The following is a 19,956-nucleotide window of genomic DNA, read 5'->3' on the forward strand; positions in this document are numbered from 1 at the left end:
CAGGCAAGCCCTGGCGATGCTTAGTGGGCTTCCTCCTGGCTGTCTTCAGGTGCTGGCTGGTGGCCAGTGATATCTGGGGTGGGGAGCTTCTATTTCCTCAGAGCTCTGTGGGTGAGGGGCCCTATAGGAATCCTGCTCAGACTTCCCCTTGAGGGCACTGTGCAGTGGCATTGTCTTGCCGCGGGGTGTGGTCAGGGACTGCATTGAGTGCTGGGGTTCCGGCGGGGGAGGAGGAGGAGTGCACCATGTGCCTAACCAGATGAAGCAGCTGGTACTCCAGGATGGTGTGCCGAGTTTCAGACATAGACTGCATGGAATCTGCTCTCACTGGGCACCCATCTGGTGATGATTTGCAGTCTGTCCCTGCCCTGTGACATAGATCAGCAACATATGCTAGTCTGTGTCACAGACCAGCATATGCTGCAGTTGCACACATGGCAATGGCTCAAGGGTGCGCAGTGTCCACGGTGTCGCACACCAACCTGCATAATCTGTGCCAGCATTTGTCATGATGGGAATGTCACACAACCTAATCAGGTCACGCATGACACCATGGATTGTGTGGTGTTGCCAACACCCACAAATGGGGTACTGCTAGCCCAAGTGAGAGATTGGGGTGGTGCTGGGTCTATGCAGCCAATGACATTAATCTGTCATTCTTTGCTCTTTCCAAACCCTACTGTGTCTGTGTGGGTTTCCTCCGGGTGCTCCGGTTTCCTCCCACAGTCCAAAGATGTGCGGGTTAGGTTGATTGGCCATGGTAAAATTGCCCCTTAGTGTCCTGGGATGCGTAGATTAGAGGGATTAGCGGGTAAAATATGTAGGGACATGGGGGTAGGGCCTGGGTGGGATTGTGGTCGGTGCAGACTCGATGGGCCGACTGGCCTCTTTCTGTACTGTAGGGTTTCTATGATTTCTATGATTTCTGTGCAGATGGATGTTGGACTTAGATTTGGAGCTGGCCATTATGGTGGCGGAGGAGGAGGAGCCAGCTCGGGAGGTGGCGGGCATGGAGAAACCACTGGAGGAGCAACTAATATAAGTCCCTCAGGAGAGAGGGCAGGGGGCTGCTGCAGAGGGCAAGGAGGTCAGTGAGCAGTCTCCCAAAAGGGTGCACAAAAGGCAGAGGGTGCCGAGGGCAAGGAGGTACAGGCCCCGGAATTCATTTGAGGCTCTCTCGGAGGTGAGGTGCCATTGCCGGATGCAATTCTCCAAGAGCACGGTGCGGCACCTTTGTGAAGTGCTCGCACACCTGGCACCTCAGGGGAGGGGCGGCCACCCGCTCCCTGTGGACGTCAAGGTAATGGTTGCCTTGAACATTTTTGCATCTGGGTCATTTCAGGCACTAGTGACGACCTCGTTGGGATCTCCAAGGCCTCCGTTCACAGATGTGTGCGGCAGGTCACAAATGCCCTGTATGCCCGGGCAGGACAGTACATAAACTTTGATGTGGGCCATGCACAGCAGGAGGAGCCAGACTGTTGGTTTCGCTGCCATTGCTGGGATTCCAAATGTCCAGGGAGCAGTGGACGGGAACACATTGCCTTTCGGGCCCCACATGGAGCACTGCAGCCATTTGTCAACAGGAAAGGGTTCCATTCCCTGAACATTCAAATTGTCTGTGACCATCTCATGAGGGTCATGCAGGTCGATGCACGCCATCCAGGGAGTGTCCATGATAGCTTTGTCCTCAGGCAGTCAGACAACCCTGGCCTCTTTGAAGACCAGCCCAGGCTGCCAGGGTGACTACTGGGCGACAAAGGTTACCCGCTAAGGTCATGGCTGATGACGCCTATGCAGAGGCCCAAGACAGAGACCCGCTCCAATGAGGAGGAGGAGCGACGAGGGGGTGAGGTGGACATCCTGCCATATAAGGAGCAAGAGGAAAGAGGGCGGACTGCAATGGCAAGTGTCTGGCACGGAAGGACAGTGAGGGATGCCTTAATCACAGCCCACTTCACCTAGCTGGTGCTGTGCAGTGAGTGGGCTGCAACCACCACACATCCACCACTCCCCAGGAGCAAGTGCAGCCGCCATTCCCCCTCAAAGCCGAACTGGGCCCTCAAACCACATCATCCTTCCCCAGCCTCTTTCACCCTGTCCCCCAGAAACATCCAAATCTGCTAATGGGCCTGCGCTAGCAATGGTTGCGAGTCTTGGTTGAAAGCTGGAGGATGATGACAACTCGCTATTGTGCACATTGGGATCCTGCCCCTGGTGCCACTCAAGTCTAACTCCCACCTGTTCTCTGCATGCACGCTGCCACCCTGGCCCACGTAGTAGTAAGGGTTGGGGACACATGTTTGTGGGGCAATCAAGGGGGAGGGGGGGCACTTGCACCAACGGTCTGGTCGATGTTGGGGAAGGTAGGGCAGGCACTTTGTAACATGTGACTGAGTCTCACAAGGCACAACAGACAACACCTGTATGCATGGGAATGGGGATCACTCAGCTCTGTGGGAGGGGGGTGGAATCAGAGACACATTAGTCATAGCTGTGAGGTGCAAATAAAAGATTATTGTGCTCTTAACATTAGTGACAAAGAAACCCTGACTACTGGTGACTTTCACCCGTGCTCTCTGAGTGACTTACAACTTTCTAACTTTGTGTGGCCTACTGCTTCTTCTAGGTACTACCCCAGGATGCACATCGGAGGTGGAAGTGTCCAGCTGTGATGCATGCCCTGTTGCCTGTGATGCCCTTGATGGAGGTCCCCTGGGTGGCTGGGACCTGGAGGGCCTGGCTGACTTGCAGATAACACTGTTTCAGTGCCACTCTTCATCTAGCTGGCCCTGAGATGCCCTGGTGTAAGGAAATGGGGAACTGGAAGGTTTCGGGACATCAGGTATCTTCTGACTGGTAGGCCCCGGCATGGGCTCTTCCTTTGGGATGTCTAGAGTCCCCGGGGTCACGCCATGGGACACCAGGGTAGCTTCATAGAAATCATAGAAATTGGATTGAGCTCCAGAAGCTCTGGTGTCACCTGGCTCTGCCAGTCCTGGAGGCCTAGATGCGTCTGCCCCATAGTCTGTGATCCCTCAGCCCTGGCCCTCTGACTGGGCCAAGCTCTGGAACCCCTCAGCATTAGCCGTCTGAGACTGGGCTAAATTGTCGAGGCTCACAGCCACGGCCTGCTGTGTCTCCAGAATGCCAGTGAGAGTCCCAGCCATGGCCAGCAGTGTCTCCCACATGCCCCTGACACCCATTGCCATGGAACATATGCCTCCTGGATGGCAGCAATGCCCTCGCCCGTGGCCCACTGTGTCTCCAGGATGGTCTGGACCCTGTCACCCATGAGGACAGATCCCTGAGGCAAACGTTCCACTGCAGTCGCCACCCTTGCAGTGTTGCCCTCATTCGCATGCTGTGTCGGCACCACCTTATACAGCACAGGAACAGGCCCTTCGGCCCTCCAAGTTTTTACAGTGGATTCTGCAGCAGCACTCTGTTTGACTCCCCTAAACAGCCTTGCAGTCGTAGCATGGTTCCTGACAGACTATCCACAACTCCCCAGGTTTGCTGATGCATCTCCACCAGCCTTGGGATGAACAAACCCCGAGGCCCAGCATCTGGCTTGGGAACTGAACAGCCCTTGGATGTGCCCACTTCCACCCGATGTGCATCAGCCTCTGTGATGTGCTCACCAGTAAATGACCCAGAAGCCTCAACACTAAAAGTACCCACCATGGTGATAGTTTCTGTGTTGGTGGGTTGTGTGGTAGATGTCGGTGTCGCTTCACTGGTGCTGTCCTCAGAAGATTCTTTAGAGCCTCCCTCCGAGGTGTCGTGGGGAGTTTGCTCCAGAGCACCGGGGCAGGTCTTCCATTTTGTGTCATGCCAGTAGGAAATCATGTCAGTCTCAAAGCCATTTGAAAAAGAATGACATGCACAAGGCAGATCTCAGAAGGACTGAGATTTTGAGGTGAGTATAACATACATCGCCTCCCTACCATAGCACTATACCAGTCCTGTTGCATTGTACACCACTCTGCTAAGGCAGACCAATTTGTGCCCTTAGTTCAATGCTAAGCTGGCCATGATGGACAGCGCTGTGCTGCTGCACTCACAGACCTTCCCGTTTCACTTACTCCGATCAATACTATGCTGAGCTTGGGGAATTCAGGAGTCCTCTGCTCCCATTGCCACACACCATTGTCTGCCTGGACAGCACTGTCCTGCACCTTTCACTCCAGTGAACGGAAGTTCGATGGGGAGGGGATGCAAAGTGAGGGGATGGTGCAGCTGATAAAGACATGGGAGGCAACGTAGAAAGAGGGCTATGTAAGGGCGGTGGGGGGTAAGGGTAAACACAAGCAGGGCATTGTAGAATGAAAGCTGTTCAAGGGCAGCAAGGAAAGGGCAAGGGGGGCTCGATGGTGGGCAGAGGGACAAGATGGTGGATGAGGATGGTGAACAATGGGAGACAGAGGTCTGGGAAGCTGAATCCTGACATAGCTGCATGAAATGCTGACAAATCAGGGATCAAAGTGATACTACATTGTTTTCTGGAAGGGGATGCACACAGGCTCCAGAATTTGGGGTGGGAGCTTGTTAGTATGGCATATTAGGGATAGTTCACACCAGGACTCCAAAATTGAGGCTGTAGTGGTTTGAGAGGCACTGTTGTTCATAGTCCACTTTGGAAACGGGAACTATGTCAAACTTCCCGTTCTAGTTCAGGGGCTGGTAGACAGGAGTCAGAGAGCAGACATTCCTCCTGAGAAATGGAAAGGAGTCACAGATTATTGGCAATTCAGGGCTATATGGATCTCACAGTCAGAAATTGGAGAGGGAGACAGTGCAGAAGAGCAGCAGGCATGTAGCAGCAATCATTCGTGTACCCTAGCTCCAGGAAGGAGCAAGGGTTGTGTGCTACACATGAAAAATGTGCAGCTTGGTGTGCAGAGCTGTCATACAGTCAATGTCCCTGGGCCTGGCGTGCTCTGTACTGGGCTTCAGAGGGAATTATAGTGGTCACTGGGGGCATCTGTAGCCAGTAGATAGGGAAGACATAATATGAAGCTGTAATGCGGTGGAGGCCACAGCTTCCAGATGGTGTGGGTAGAGGTCCACATATGCCATGAGTGCTTTGCAGATGATGAGCTTGGTGGGGGGGTAGGGTGGAAATGTCCACAACAACAGAATCCACCATCAGTGGGGAGGCTGGAAAATAACAGGTGGTATTTGTACCTGCACTTTCTGAGGCTTCAGGTAAATCAGAGGCATGCAGACTGTGAGGGAGTGAGAGTCAAACTCCGCCCTGTAGCAAAGGTGAAGCACCATCACCTTGGAAGTCCGAGAACAATGATTTCATGCAAAGTAAAGACTGTTTCTGCCTGAGTCGGCTATGAGGAAGAGCGGGAGGATCGCTAAGCTGGGCTATGGGGTTCATTCTTGGAATGTATACTCATTTGGTAGTGCCACTAAAGTGAACAAGATCCAGGTCAATTATACGGGATAGAGAACCATTTGCCCAGGAAGTACCATTAAGCCACTAATTTCATTCTACAACTCAATAACCCCACATTAAAATTTCAACATTGACAAAGTGGAATGTAAGAATGCAGCCTTGGAGAGTGAAGGCAGTAGTGAAGGTGGGACAGCTGAAACATTTCTGCCATTCCATCAGAGAACAGAAGTTAAAAGCAAAATACTGTGGGTGCTAGAATCTGAAAGAAAAACAGAAACTGCTGGAAAATCTCAGCAGGTCTGACAGCATCTGTGGGGTGAGAATAGAGTCAATGTTTCAAGTCAGGATGCCCTTTGTCAGAGCAGAAGGGAAGTCACGGGTTAACAATATCAATGTCATTCATTAATTACTAAACGGATTCCACTCATTGACTATGGGCAACTGAAAGGCCTTGGTTATGCAATTCAAAGAATGGAATGCAGAGCTACTTTGATTAAATAACTTCATTCACAATTTATCACCTCCACAGAACTCCAGATATCATGGCCGGAACTCTATCACCTTGACCGTCACGGAATCGGATTGGGCAGGGGTCCGACAATGGAAATCTCTGTTGACCTCAGACGGAAATTTCTGGGCAAGACCGTAAAATAACACCCCACAGCTCTAGAATGGAATGTTAGTTACCTCTATGGGTCTCAGGGGTAAGGTTGCATCAGGCACAATGCTATCAAGGCTCCCAAAGTCATGCAGCCACACATCTCACATTGCTCTATTAATCACAGCTTCCCTTCTGCAGCCTTTACCCATTGTTGTATTTGATGTTTTATTTCATAGAGAAGACAAAAGTGTGAATGAATCCAGGGCTACAGGCTGCATTTCTCTGAATTCCCATTCAATGGAGGAGGCAAAGGAAGTAGAGAGGCGAAAGCACACCCAGGAGGCACCACCTAGGGAACATGGCCAGATGAAGCCTGAACATGAACAGGAAGTTGAGGAGGAGAGACCCAGACAGCGGGGACGACTCGCCACACCAAGGATTATCATCAAGGAGTCTCCTACTTATAGATGAGCGCAAGGGAGTGTTGGGCACGGCTGCGATTGTCCAGAAACCTCGTAAATCACATTTGCCACATTCTTTGTGAAGACCTGATGTTATGTGAGGTTGATGGCTTCCCTCACCACTGGTTTTGAAAGTGACAGCAGCACTCAATTTCTTTGCCCTTGGGTCTTGCCAGGGATCAACAGGGATTCTGTACCACATATATCACTGATAAAGGAGGTAATCAATGCCTTTTACAGGATGACCCATTATTATGTCAGGTTTACTCTGGATAAGGATAGCTAGGCTCAATGACTCAATGACTTTGCAGCAATCTCAGGCTTCCCAAGAGTGCAGGGTGCTATAGACTGCATGACCATTGCAATGCACATCCTGAACATGTGTGCGCATTACTCTGGGATTTGCCATAACTCCTACATCTTCAATCACTCCCAGGCACCTGGGATTTTCAAGGAACCAGAACATCTGCAGGGATTGTTGCTGGGAGATAAGGCCTACCCACTTAAACACTCACTGATGACTCCAGTGTGTCACCCTCAGACTTGAGCTGAGGAGATACATAATGATGCTCACAACTCCCAGGGGCAGAAGCACCCTTGGTGGCTTGCGCTGCTGGACTTGGTACTGGCACAGGCAGAGGGGACTCTGAGAGACTGCAAACCCTTGGAGTATCCTGAATGGAGGTGCCCAGGGTGTCCAGCTGACATTCATCCTTCCTATGCATGCCAAAGGACCTGGTCTGAGTCCTACAGGAAATGAGGCAACTGGATGGAAGTTTAGGTGCATTGGTCCCATGTTGCCTTCATTCTGATGGTGCCCACCAGGGTGTGTGGCAATGGAGTGCAGGGCCAAGCACAAATCCAGCAAGAGCTGTTGGACTAAATTCTCATTGGTGGTCGCCAACCTTCTCATGATGATCCTGAATGGCTCACATGTCGCAGTCAGGACATTAGGCAGAATGTGGATGGACTCCTCCATCTTTTGCTCTAGTCTGCTGAGTGACTGTCGAATCTCTACCTGTTGTTCCGCTGCCGACCATTGCATCTCTACCAGTGAGCAGGCAGCTGCTTCCAGAGGCTCATCATCTAACAAGGACTGAGCAGGTAGCTGGTCTCCAGCAGCCATCCGAGTGCCAGATACCTGGGCTGTCCCTGTCTCTTTCTGCTGTGGGCACATGTCTGTGAGGTGTACACAAGAAAGTGACTCTAAGTCTAATATAGAGCTATGCTCCACCAAGGTGTGTGCCTCTGCGTGGTGGAGGATGCAGGAGAGTGCTGTGATGGTTCCTTGTGAGCTCCCACATCTTCAGATGTGCTCTCGGCGCTCTCAGTACTGCTCAGATGCATGGATGGCCTCAATCTGCTAGCGTCTGCAAGAAATAAGTGACAGTTTTGCCACAGGAGCACTCCCTGTCCTCCCCAGCAAGGTCAGCTGCAACTTCCTCGAATTATGATTTCTGCTCTGTCTTGCCCCTGGTCTGGGCTCACTCATGTTTGTTGTGGAAGCTTTTCCTGTATGAAGATGAAAGAAAGGCATGTGATCAGAGGGATGGAGCAGAAGTTGAGTGAAATGCATGTCCCCTGTGTATGGTGAGCCCTCCTCAGAAAGGCCAGAGGATGGACTATGAGCAACATGATAGATGGGATGGTGATGATGTGAAGGTGTCCATGAGAACATGAGTGCTGTTATGTGTCCACCACTAATGGATATGTGAGATCTGTGAGGAGTGCAGCCATTTGAGTACATAATGCCATGCTCAGAGTTTGATACTGGAGGTACTTGAGAGAGGACCAACCCTGCGTGGTGCTTCTGGCATGGTTGCAAGCTTCACCTGACCTCCTGAGCAACAACCTCTCAAACTGGAGAGATGAGGTTGCAGTGCTTCTTTGAGCCATCCCTGGGGTAGAGTACATGCTTCTGCCCCATGAATCCTCAAATCAAAACCTCAAAGGTATGGTGATTGAAATAGAGTACAGACATCTTTTTGATACTGCTAGCCTTTTGCCTCTCGGTTGCTGACATCCTGCAAGGTCTGATGAAAACAAGTGGGCTGGAGAGAGTGATATAAGTATGTTGCACTGGTGTTTAAATATAGTACCCAGACCTCCGAACTCGCCAGATGACAGCGGACAGAAACGTTTGCTCCTGACCCACGAGGTGATTCAGAGTGATGCTCACTCATGCAAAATTTATGCGACTGCAAGCATGAAATTGGGCACGGGTTCACAACATTCCAGCCAGCGAAAATGTCGCCCCCAGAATTGCCCACCATTGCATTTACAAAAAAATGTTAAAATTCCGCCACTGAAATATTGTGAGCATTCCCAGACACCACACCTTAGCAAGGATATTGGCCTTGGAACGTGTGCAAATATAGATTTAGCAGAATGCTATCTAACCCCCAAGGTTCAAATTACAAAGAGAGATCATGCGTACTAACATTGTAGTCCTTGGGATTCAGAAGATTTATGGGGTAATTTGACTTTAAGGGGAAGAAAGGGAACCGGTGGATGTGGTGTTTTTAGATTTCCAGAAGGCATTCGATAAGGTGCCTCACAAAAGGTTGCTGCAGAAGATTGGGGTACACGGAGTTAGGGGTAAGGTGTTGGCGTGGATTGGGGATTGGCTATCTAACAGGAAGCAGAGAGTTGGGATAAATGGGTGCTTTTCTGGTTGGCAGTTGGTGACCAGTGGCGTGCCGCAGGGATCGGTGCTGGGGCCTCAATTGTTTACCATTTACATAGATGATCTGGAGGAGGGGACTGAATCTAGGGTATTCAAGTTTGCTGATGACACGAAGGTGAGTGGGAAAGCGAATTGCGTGGAGGACGCAGAAAGTCTCAGAGAGATTTGGATAGGCTGAGCGAGTGGGCGAGGATCTGGCAGATGGAATATAACGTTAGCAAATGTGAGGTTATCCACTTTGGAAGAGATAATAGTAAATTGGAATATTATTTAAATGGAGAAAAATTACATCGTGCGACTGTGCAGAGGGACCTGCGGGTCCTTGTGCATGAATCGCAAAAACTCAGTCTCAGGTGCAGCAGGTGATCAAGAAGGCGAATGGAATGTTGGCCTTTATCGCGAGGGGGATAGAATATAAAAGCAGGGAGGTCTTGCTGCAACTGTACAAGGCACTGGTGAGGCCGCAACTAGAGTACTGTGTGCAGTTTTGGTCCCCTTATTTGCGAAAGGATATATTGGCCTTGGAGGGAGTGCAGAGAAGGTTCACCAGGTTGATACCGGAGATGAGGGGTGTAGCTTATGAGGAGAGATTAAACAGATTGGGTCTGTACTCGTTGGAGTTTAGAAGGATGAGGGGTGATCTTATAGAGACATATAAGATAATGAAGGGGCTGGATAGGGTAGAGGTGGAGAGATTCTTTCCACTTAGAAGGGAAACCAGAACTAGAGGGCACAGCCTCAAAATAAGGGGGGGCCGGTTCAGAACAGAGTTGAGGGGGAACTTCTTCTCTCAGAGGGTAGTGAATCTCTGGAATTCTCTGCCCATTGAAGTGGTGGAGGCTTCCTCGTTGAATATGTTTAAATCACGGGTAGATAGTTTTCTGATCGATAAGGGAATTAGGGGACATGGGGAGCAGGCGGGTAAGTGGAACTGATTCGCTTCAGATCAGCCATGATCTTGTTGAATGGCGGGGCAGGCTCGAAGGGCCAGATGGCCTACTCCTGCTCCTATTTCTTATGTTCTTAAATAGGGAAGATAGGGAAAAACTATTTCTGCTTGGTGAAAGGTCCAGGATTAGCAGGCATCGTCTAACAATTGGAACCAGACGTTTCAGGAGTACTTTAGGAAACATTGCTACATGCAGAGGATGATAGAAATTTGGAACTCCGATCCACAAATGCTCGTTGATGCGGGATCAACTATTAAAAAGATTGATAAACTTTTGTTAATCGTAAGTATTAAGGGATATGGGGCAAATGCAGGAATATGGAGTTAGGTCACAGATCAACCATGATCTCATTGATTGATTGAGCATCTTTAAGGGATTAAGTGGCCTAATCCTGCTCCTATCTTCCTACAAACTCATCGGACTTCTGAGCTTCTGAAGACTTTGTCTGAAAACTCTCAAGATTCGGATAATTTACAGAAGCACTGCTGCATGTGATTTCTGTGATGAGTGGTAGTTGGTATTATTTTGATATTAGGATAATTTGAAACTTGTGGTCATTTCTCCTTTCTGCAAGTTGCCCAGCCCAGATAAGGGTCCCAAGATCAGGGTTACAAGCCATGGCCAATGGCAAAACAAGGACATTTTCAGCGGTGGTGGCAGAAGAACTAGAACCTCGAAGGATAAGGCTGTTCACAGGAAGAGGACCTGTGTTTCCTTTAATCACACATGAGGAAGACAATCGGAAACCATCTCATGCATTCTTTTCCTTAATCATCTTGCTGATTGGAATTGAAAATGAAAGGCATTTATGAACCTTTGAAGAGTCAGAGGTTTACAGGCCCTTCGGCTCAACTTGTCCATGCCACCCAGTTTTTACCACCAAGTTAGTCCCAATTGCCCGCATTTGGCCCAGATCCCTCTATCCCCATCTTAAAAGTCTAAATGCTTTTTAAAAGACAAAATTGTACTTGCCTCTACTACTGCCTCTGGCAGTTCAGTCCAGACACTCACCACCCTCTGAATGAAAAAAACTGCCCCTCTGGACCCTTTTGTATCTCTTCCCCCCTCACCTTAAGCCTATGCCTTCAGTTTTAGACTTCCCTATCATTGGGAAAATATGTTGACTATCTACCTTATCTATGCCCCTCATTATTTTATAGACCTCTATAAGGTCACCCCTAAGCCTCCTACGCTTCAGGGAAAAAAGTCCCAGTCTATCCAGCCTCTCCTTATAACTCAAACCATCAAGTCCCGGTAGCATACCAATAAATCTTTTCTGCACTCTTTCTAGTTTAATTTTATCCTTTCTATAATAGGGTTACCAGAACTGTATACTGTATTCCAAGTGTGGCATTACCAATGTCTTGTACAACTTCAGCAAGGCGTCCCAATTCCTGCATTTATGTTCTGACCAATGGAGCCAAGCATGCCGAATGCCTTCACCACCCTGCCCACTGTGACTCCACTTTCAAGGAGCTATGAACCTGTACTCTTAGATCTCTTTGTTCTATAACTCTCCCTAATGCCCTACCATTAACTGAGTAGGTCCTGCCCCGATTTGATCAACCAAAATGCATCATCTCACATTTATCTAAATTAAACTCCATCTGTCATTCATCGGCCCACTGGCCCAATTGATCAAGGTACCATTGCAATCCTAGATAACCTTCTTCACTGTCTACTATTCCACCTATCTTGGTATCATCTGCAAACTTATGAACCATGCCTCCTAAATTCTCATCCAAATCTAATATAAATAGCAAATAACGGTGGACCCAGCACCGATCCCTGAGGCACACCGCTGGTCACAGGCCTCCAATTTGAAAAACAACGCTCTACAACCACCCTCTGTCTTCTGTCGTCAAGCCAATTTTTGTATCCAATTGGCTACCTCACCCTGGATCCTGTGAGATTTAATCTTATGCAACAACCTACCATGCGGTACCTTGTCAAAGGCTTTGCTAAAGTCCATGTAGACAACGTCAACTGCACTGCCCGCATCCACCTTCTTGGTTATCCCTTCAAAAAAACTCAATCAAATTCATGAGACATGATTTTCCACTCATAAAGCCATGATGACTGTCCCTAATCAGTTCTTGTGTCTCTAAATGTCTGTAGATCCTGTCTCTCAGAATACCTTCGAGCAACTTACTCACTACAGACATTTGACTCATTGGTCTGTAGTTCCCAGGCTTTTTCCTGCAGCCCTTCTTAAACAAAGGCACAACATTTGCTACCCTCCAATCTTCAGGCACCTCACCAGTGACTGTCGATGGGTCAAATATCTCTGGGGACCCACAATTCCCTCCCTAGCCTCCCACAATGTCCTGGGGTACATTTCACCAGGTCCCAGGGATTTATCTACCTTGATGAGCTTTAAGAGCTCTGTAATATGTACACTCCTCAAGACATTTCTATTTATTTCCCCAAGCTCCCTAACACCCATGCCTTTCTCAACAGTAAATACTGATGAGAAATATTCATTTAGGATCTCACACATCTCTTGTGGATTTGCATCTAGATTACCTTGTTGATCCTGAAGAGGTCCTACTCTCTCTCTACTCTTTTGCCCTGTATGTATTTACAGAAGCTCTTTGGATTCTCCTTTGCCTTATCTGCCAAAGCAATCTCATGTCCCCTTTTTGCCCTCCTGATTTCTCTCTTAACTATACTCTGACAACCTCTATACTCCTCAAGGGATCCACTTGATCCCAGCTGCCTATGCATATCATATGTCTCCTTTTTGACCAGGGCCTCAATATCCCAAGTCATCCAGGGTTCCCTACTTCTACCAGCCTTGCCCTTCAATCTAAAAGGAATGTGCTCAACCAGAACCCTGGTTGACACACTTTGGAAAGCCTCCCACTTACCAGTCATTCCTTTGCCTGCCAACAAACTCCCCCAATCAACTTTTGAAAGTTCATTTCTAATACCATCAAAATTGGCCTTGTCCCAATTTAGAATTGTAACTTTTGGGCCAGACCTATTATTTTCCATAGCTATCTTAAAACTAATGAAATCATGGTCACTGATCCCAAAATGATCCTTCACTAACATTTCTGTCACCTGCCCTTCCCTTTTTCCCAAGAAAAGGTCAGGTTTTGCCCCCTCTCTAGTTGGGCCATCCACATACTGAATGAGAAATTCCTCCTGAATACACAAATTTCTCTCTATGCAAGGCCCTAATGCTATGGCTGTCCCAGTCAATATTGGGAAAGTTAAAGTTCCCTACTATTACCACCCTACTTTTTTTGCAACTATCTGTAATCTCTTTACATATTTGCTCCTCAATTTCCCGCTGACTAATTGGGAGCCTGTAGTACAATTCTACCAAAGTGATCTCTCCTTTCTTATTTTTCAGTTCTAACCATTTAGCCTCAGTAGGCAAACCCTCGAATATGTCCCCTCTCAGTACTGCCGTGATATTCTCCCTAATCAAAAACACAACTCCCCCTCCCCTTCCTATAGCATCTGTACCCTGGAACATTGAGCTGCCAGTCCTGCCCCTCCCTTAGCCATGTTTCAGAAATAGCTATAATATCCCAATCCCACGTGCCCATGCCCTGAGTTCACCTGCCTTGCCCGTCAGGCCTCTTGCATTGAAATAAATACAGATTAATCTAGACTTCCCCTGTTCTCTGCCCTGCTTTCTTAGACCATCTATCCAGTAATGTTTTGTACACTCTCCCTGTGTTTTACTTCTCTTATTCTTACTGGACCCATTCACTTAGTTCTCCAGTCTCTGTACTCTGTACGGTGGCCCTTTTTGACTTTTGAATTTGGTTTCTCTGCCTTTCACTTTACCCCTTACTGTCTTTTGTTTCTGTCCCCACTTTATTTCCCTCTGACTTCATGCGTCAGTTCCCATCCCCCTGCCACATTCATTTAAACCCTCCTTAACAGCACTAGCAAACATTCCCCCTAAGATATTGGTTCCAGTCTGCCCAGGTGCAGACTGTTCGATTTGTACTGGTCCCATCTCCCCCAGAACCAGTTCTATTGTCCCAGGAATTTGAATCCCTCCCTCTTGCACTATCTCTCAAGCCACATATTCATCTTAGCTATCCTGACATTCCCACTCTGACTAAAACGTGACACTGGTAGCAATCCTGAGATTACTACCTTTGAGGTCCTACTTTTTAGTTAAACTCCTAACTCACTAAATTCAGCTTGGAGGACCTCATCCCATTTTTTGCCTACATTGTTGGTGTCTATATGCACCACAACAGCTGGCTATTCACCCTCCCCCTCCAGAATATCCTGCAGCCGCTCTGAGACATCTTGGTACAGATGCAGCCGCTCCGAGACACCAGGGAGGTAACATCCTGGCGTCTTGTTTGCATCCGCAGAAACACCTGTCTATTCTCCTTACAATTGAGTCTCCTATCACTATAGCTCTGCCACTCTGTTCCCAGCAGAGCCAGCCATGATGCCATGAACCTGGCTGCTGCCACCTTCCTCTGGTGAGCCATCTTGCTATCAGTATCCAAAACGGTATATCTGTTTTGGAGGGAGATGACCACAGGGGACCCCTGCACTGCCTTCCTACTCTTCCTCTGTCTGGTGGTCACCCATTCCCTATCTCACTCAGTAATTTTTATCTGCCGTGTGACCAACTCACTGAATGTGCTATCCACGACTTCTCCAAAGCAGCTCCAGAGCCATCAAGTGGTCTAACAGGAGCTGCAGTTGAACACACTTCTTACACATAAATGAGCCAGAGACACCGGAAGGGTCCCTGAATTCCCACATCGAACAAGGAGTATGACACAGGTCTGGGATCTCCTGCCATGACTTAACCCGTAGGTTAACTTACAACAACTACAATGCCAAGAGAAAAAAGGAAAAATTACTTGCCAATCACTTACCCGCTGGCTGTGATGTCACGGTTCAATTTCTTTCTACCTCTCACTTGCCCTCGAGTCTCCCTCATAGGTCCAGCCAAAGATGAGCACCTCTTTCCCCTCAGCACCGAATTCCCACTCAGCTCCAAATTCCTGATACCCTCACTCTGGCTGAAATCTCACTCCAACTGACTGGTCCTGCACAAGCTCACAGGTCCTTTGAGGGAAGAGGGAAGCTCAAGATTGTGAGATGCAGAGAAATGTGCAGAGAGCCTGCTTGAGATCCCCTGTACTTCTTCCTGTACTGTATTGACTAGCACATATTCTAATACCCACTAAATTTAATACATAATTTCTGATTGGTTGCAGTTGACCTCCTTGCACTTTTGAAATGGAAAGCACAGCCAGACAGGGTGATGGACATCCTGGGGAGACTACGTCATGTCAGCGGTGAAGAAATAGTTAAAGTAAGTCACAGTTCAGATCATGGTGTCCAGCGTATGGGCCATATACTCAGAGAATAGATAGGGCACATTCCTTGAATGTGCTCTTCTCTTGTCTACTCACTTCTTCAGATCTGTCTTTTGTCCATTTCTCTCTTCACCACTTCTCCATATTCCATTCTGCTCCACTCATCTATCCTTGTGCCTCCTCTCCCTTACCTAGAATCCCTACAATACAAAAGGAGGCCATTCGGCCCATCGGGTCTGTACCAACCACTATCCCCTCCCAGGCCCTATTCCCGCAACCCCACACATTTATCCTGTTAATCTTCCTGACACTAAGGTCAATGTAGCATTGGCCAATCAACCTAACCCACACATCTTTGGAGTGTGGGAGGAAACCGGAGCACCTGGAGGAAACCCACGCAGACACAGGGAGAATGCGCAAACTCCGCACAGACAGTGACCCGGAGCTGGAATTGAACCTGGGATCCTGGCGCTGTGAGGCAGCAGTGCTAACCACTGTGCCATGTGCCACCTCTTCTCCATTGCTCTCCTATTACCACCCTTCTCTACATCCTCCATTCCTTTGTTTCCCTGGCCTCACCATCAGTCCTTCCCCCCCACTCTCCCTCCCTTATTCTCCATTTTTGCCTTGTTCTGCTCCTATTATCTCTTTCCCCTTGTCGTTCATTTCAGTTCTTATCCTTCTCCTTTCTGCTTCCCTGTCATTTCACCTCTTAAATTTTCCTATTAATGCTGCCTTCTGTCTATTCTCTCCCTCTTAGTGAATCAGTGCATAGGTAGAACAGTATGTTAAACTTTTCTAGTGTTCGTAGTGTTGAGTGTTGAAAAGTCACCAGGCTTCCATTACCACTTGTGTCGGGCATAATTTGGAGGCAATTATGATGAGAATCTCCAACATCCTGTGCTAAAGAGATTATTTTTTATTGAGATTTTTGGTAAATGTCTGAGTTCGCAGAATGGAATTGAATAGAATAGAGCAGAAGGTGAGATAAATTATGAAGAAGTATTGGTTAGAGATACAAAGCATATGGCTTTAAAAGTTCTAAATTATTGTATGAGTGTCTTTTGAGGGAAGCAAGGAATCAAAGAAGTTGGAGATGGGTAAGTGACAAGGGTTGCAATCTTTGATTGGATATATTTCTGAAGCTATCATCACTAGGCCACTGCTTCCACTGCCCACACGTAGTCCCCCAACATGCCCATCCTCGGTGCCCCAGTTCCTCATGTCAATCTGAAAATGAAAAGACTCCACTTTACCCTATGGATAATTCTTAATTCAGTAAGGAGTCTCACAACACCAGGTTAAAGTCCAACAGGTTTATTTGGTAGCAAAAGCCACTAGCTTTCGGAGCGCTGCCCCTTCATCAGGTAAGTGGGAGTTCTGCTCACAAACAGGGCATATAAAGACACAAACTCAATTTACAAAATAATGGCTGGAATGCGAGTCTTTACAGTAATCAAGTCTTAAAGGTACAGACAATGTGAGTGGAGAGAGCGTTAAGCCCAGGTTAAAGAGATGTGTATTGTCTCCAGACAGGACAGTTAGTGAGATTTTGCAAGCCCAGGCAAGTCGTGGGGGTTACAGATAGTGTGACATGAACCCAAGATCCCTGTTGAGGCCGTCCTCACGTGTGCGGAACTTGGCTATCAGTCTCTGCTCAGCGACTCTGCGCTGTCGTGTGTCGTGAAGGCCGCCTTGGAGAACGCTTACCCGAAGATCAGAGGCTGAATGCCCGTGACCGCTCAAGTGTTCCCCAACAGGAAGAGAACACTCTTGCCTGGTGATTGTCGAGCAGTGTTCATTCATCCGTTGTTGTAAGATCTGCATGGTCTCCCCAATGTACCATGCCTCGAGACATCCTTTCCTGCAGCGTATCAGGTAGACAACGTTGGCTGAGTTGCAAGAGTATGTACCGTGTACCTGGTGGGTGGTGTTCTCACGTGAGATGATGGCATCCGTGTCGATGATTCGGCACGTCTTGCAGAGGTTGCTATGGCAGGGTTGTGTGGTGTCGTGGTCACTGTTCTCCTGAAGGCTGGGTAGTTTGCTGCGGACAGTGGTCTGTTTGAGGTTGTACGGTTGTTTGAAGGCAAGAAGTGGAGGTGTGGGGATGGCCTTGGCGAGATGTTCATCTTCATCAATGATATGTTGAAGGATCCGGAGAAGATGTCATAGCTTCTCCGCTCTGGGGAAGTACTGGACGACGAAGGGTACTCTGTCTACCGTGTCCCGTGTTTGTCTTCTGAGGAGGTCGGTGCGGTTTTTCGCTGTGGCGCGTCAGAACTGTCGATCGATGAGTCGAGCGTCATATCCTGTTCTTATGAGGGCATCTTTCAGCGTCTGGAGGTGTCTGTTGCGATCCTCCTCATCTGAGCAGATCCTGTGTATACGGAGGGCTTATCCGTAGGGGATGGCTTCTTTAACATGTTTAGGGTGGAAGCTGGAGAGGTGGAGCATCGTGAGGTTATCTGTGGGCTTGCGATACAGTGAAGTGCTGAGGTGACCGTCCTTGATGGAGATGCATGTGTTCAAGAATGCAACCGATTCCAGAGAGTAGTCCATGGTGAGTCTGATGGTGGGATGGAACTTGTTGATGTCATCATATAGTTGTTTCAGTGATTGTTCACCATGAGTCCAAAGGAAGAAAATGTCATCGATGTATCTAGTGTATAGCATCGGTTGAAAGTCCTGTGCGGTGAAAAGGTCTTGTTCGAACCTGTGCATGAAGATGTTGGCATATTGAGATGCGAATCTGGTCCCTATGGCTGTTCCGTGTGTCTGGATGAAGAACTGGTTGTTGAAGGTGAAGACATTGTGGTCCAGGATGAAGCGGATGAGTTGTAAAATTGCATCTGGAAACTGGCAGTTGTTGGCGTTGAGTACTGAGGCAGTTGCAGTAATGCCATCGTCGTGGGAGCTGCTGGTGTAGAGTGCCGAGACATCCATTGTTTGTGAACCGAACTCCCACTTACCTGACGAAGGGGCAGCGCTCCGAAAGCTAGTGGCTTTTGCTACCAAATAAACCTGTTGGACTTTAACCTGGTGTTGTGAGACTTCTTATTGTGTTTACCCCAGTCCAACGCCGGCATCTCCACATCATAATTCTTAATTGTCAGACAGTTTTTTATACCTGTTTAAAATGTTTGAAGACAATGAAAAGAATGCTATTTTTAATGCTGTTATTTTGCTCGCAGATTGCTTACAGCAGTGTTCCTAAACATACCTTTAATTCTTGGACACTCCAGGACAATCCTGAAAGATTGATAATGCTGACTGATAAATCTTAATGTCAACACAGGAATGCAGGGAAGAGGAAAGTAGGATTTGTGGGAATTATTGTGGAAGATAGTGGTAAGCAGAGACTTAGGCCGGGATTTTCCGTCCCCACCATGGCGGAACTCACCACAAGGGATGTGTTAGGCCAGCCAAAAGTCTTTCAGTGGGACTGAAAGATCCCAGCAGTGAGTGGGGCTGAAGAATCCCGGCCACAGTTTATCCACTTAGAGCATTCGTGAAACTGGGAGGGTAAGTCATTCCTTTCTGCCCCCACATATGTTGCATTGGCCAGATCACAAATGTCCAGAAAGCGGAAAGTAGATTGCTTGCCTGCTGTCTCAGGAGAGAGAAATGGTACAGGGACCAAGGAGACCTGGAAAAAATAGAAGCTGCGGGAGATGCCAATTATTCAAGAGAAAGATTTATTAATTTTGGCTAGCTTCATGTGGGATGTAAATTAATTACTTTCTATACTTACTCAATATTCATTCATAGAACTCTTCTTGAAGAGTGTAACTACTTGCTGGGTTATACTTCCATGGGCACTAGTACCCCTCCAACCCCACACCCAATGCACATGGGGATCCCAAGGTAGCCCTCACCTGGCATCCTCATATACAATTGGAGTCATTGGACAGCGATCAGTGCCAACATAATGTCCCATCCAGCAAAGGATGCAGAGGACAACAGTAGTATCCCCAACAGAGAGCAGTTAACTGGTCAAATCTGGTCTTTCGTTTCTCCTTGACTCTGTATTGCATGGTGTATCAACCTAGTGAACCATTTCAGAGAAGATCCAAGTCATCGGATGCTTATTGTAGAGGACTGACTCTAAATAGCATTTAAAAAATCTATCCATTTCTGAAGTAAATTGATTTCAATGTTAAAACTTAGCAAATAGGTACTAATACTGAAACATTTCCCTTAGTTAAATCTCTTCTCTTTTCCAGTTTTTGCAGGATATTTTAGACACCTTGTTTACAATTTTAGATGACAACACTGAGAAATATGGGCTGCTAGTATTTCAATCCTTGGTATGTATCATTAATCTGGTAAGTTATATACCTAAGCATTTCCTGGAATTGTCTGAGATGAAGAGTGTGGGGTGAGATTTTCTCAGGATATACTGACAATTGGCAAATAATGCTTTTGGGATTGTGTCCCAGTGTGTTGTGTGGTTAAAAAAAAGACTGTCAGTTATTTCACCTCCATTTTTTTTCAAACAAGTACAGCATTTGCCACATTACAAAATATAAT

The 19,956-nt window shown here is 47.7% G+C and overlaps 1 protein-coding gene across 4 annotated transcripts in view; it reads left to right on the forward strand.

Moving 5' to 3' along the window:
- Positions 1–19,956, forward strand: part of dock3 (dedicator of cytokinesis 3) — a 1,050,162-nt gene that overhangs the window by 715,316 nt on the left and 314,890 nt on the right. For all 4 annotated transcript variants that reach the window (XM_078209344.1, XM_078209345.1, XM_078209346.1 and 1 more), the window contains 2 exons: positions 15,322–15,419; positions 19,650–19,733. In XM_078209344.1, coding sequence (XP_078065470.1) covers positions 15,322–15,419; positions 19,650–19,733 — 182 coding nt within the window. The remainder of the gene's footprint in view (positions 1–15,321; positions 15,420–19,649; positions 19,734–19,956) is intronic.

This window comes from Mustelus asterias, chromosome 3, assembly GCF_964213995.1.
Source record: "Mustelus asterias chromosome 3, sMusAst1.hap1.1, whole genome shotgun sequence".
In the NCBI taxonomy this organism is placed as follows: domain Eukaryota; kingdom Metazoa; phylum Chordata; class Chondrichthyes; order Carcharhiniformes; family Triakidae; genus Mustelus; species Mustelus asterias.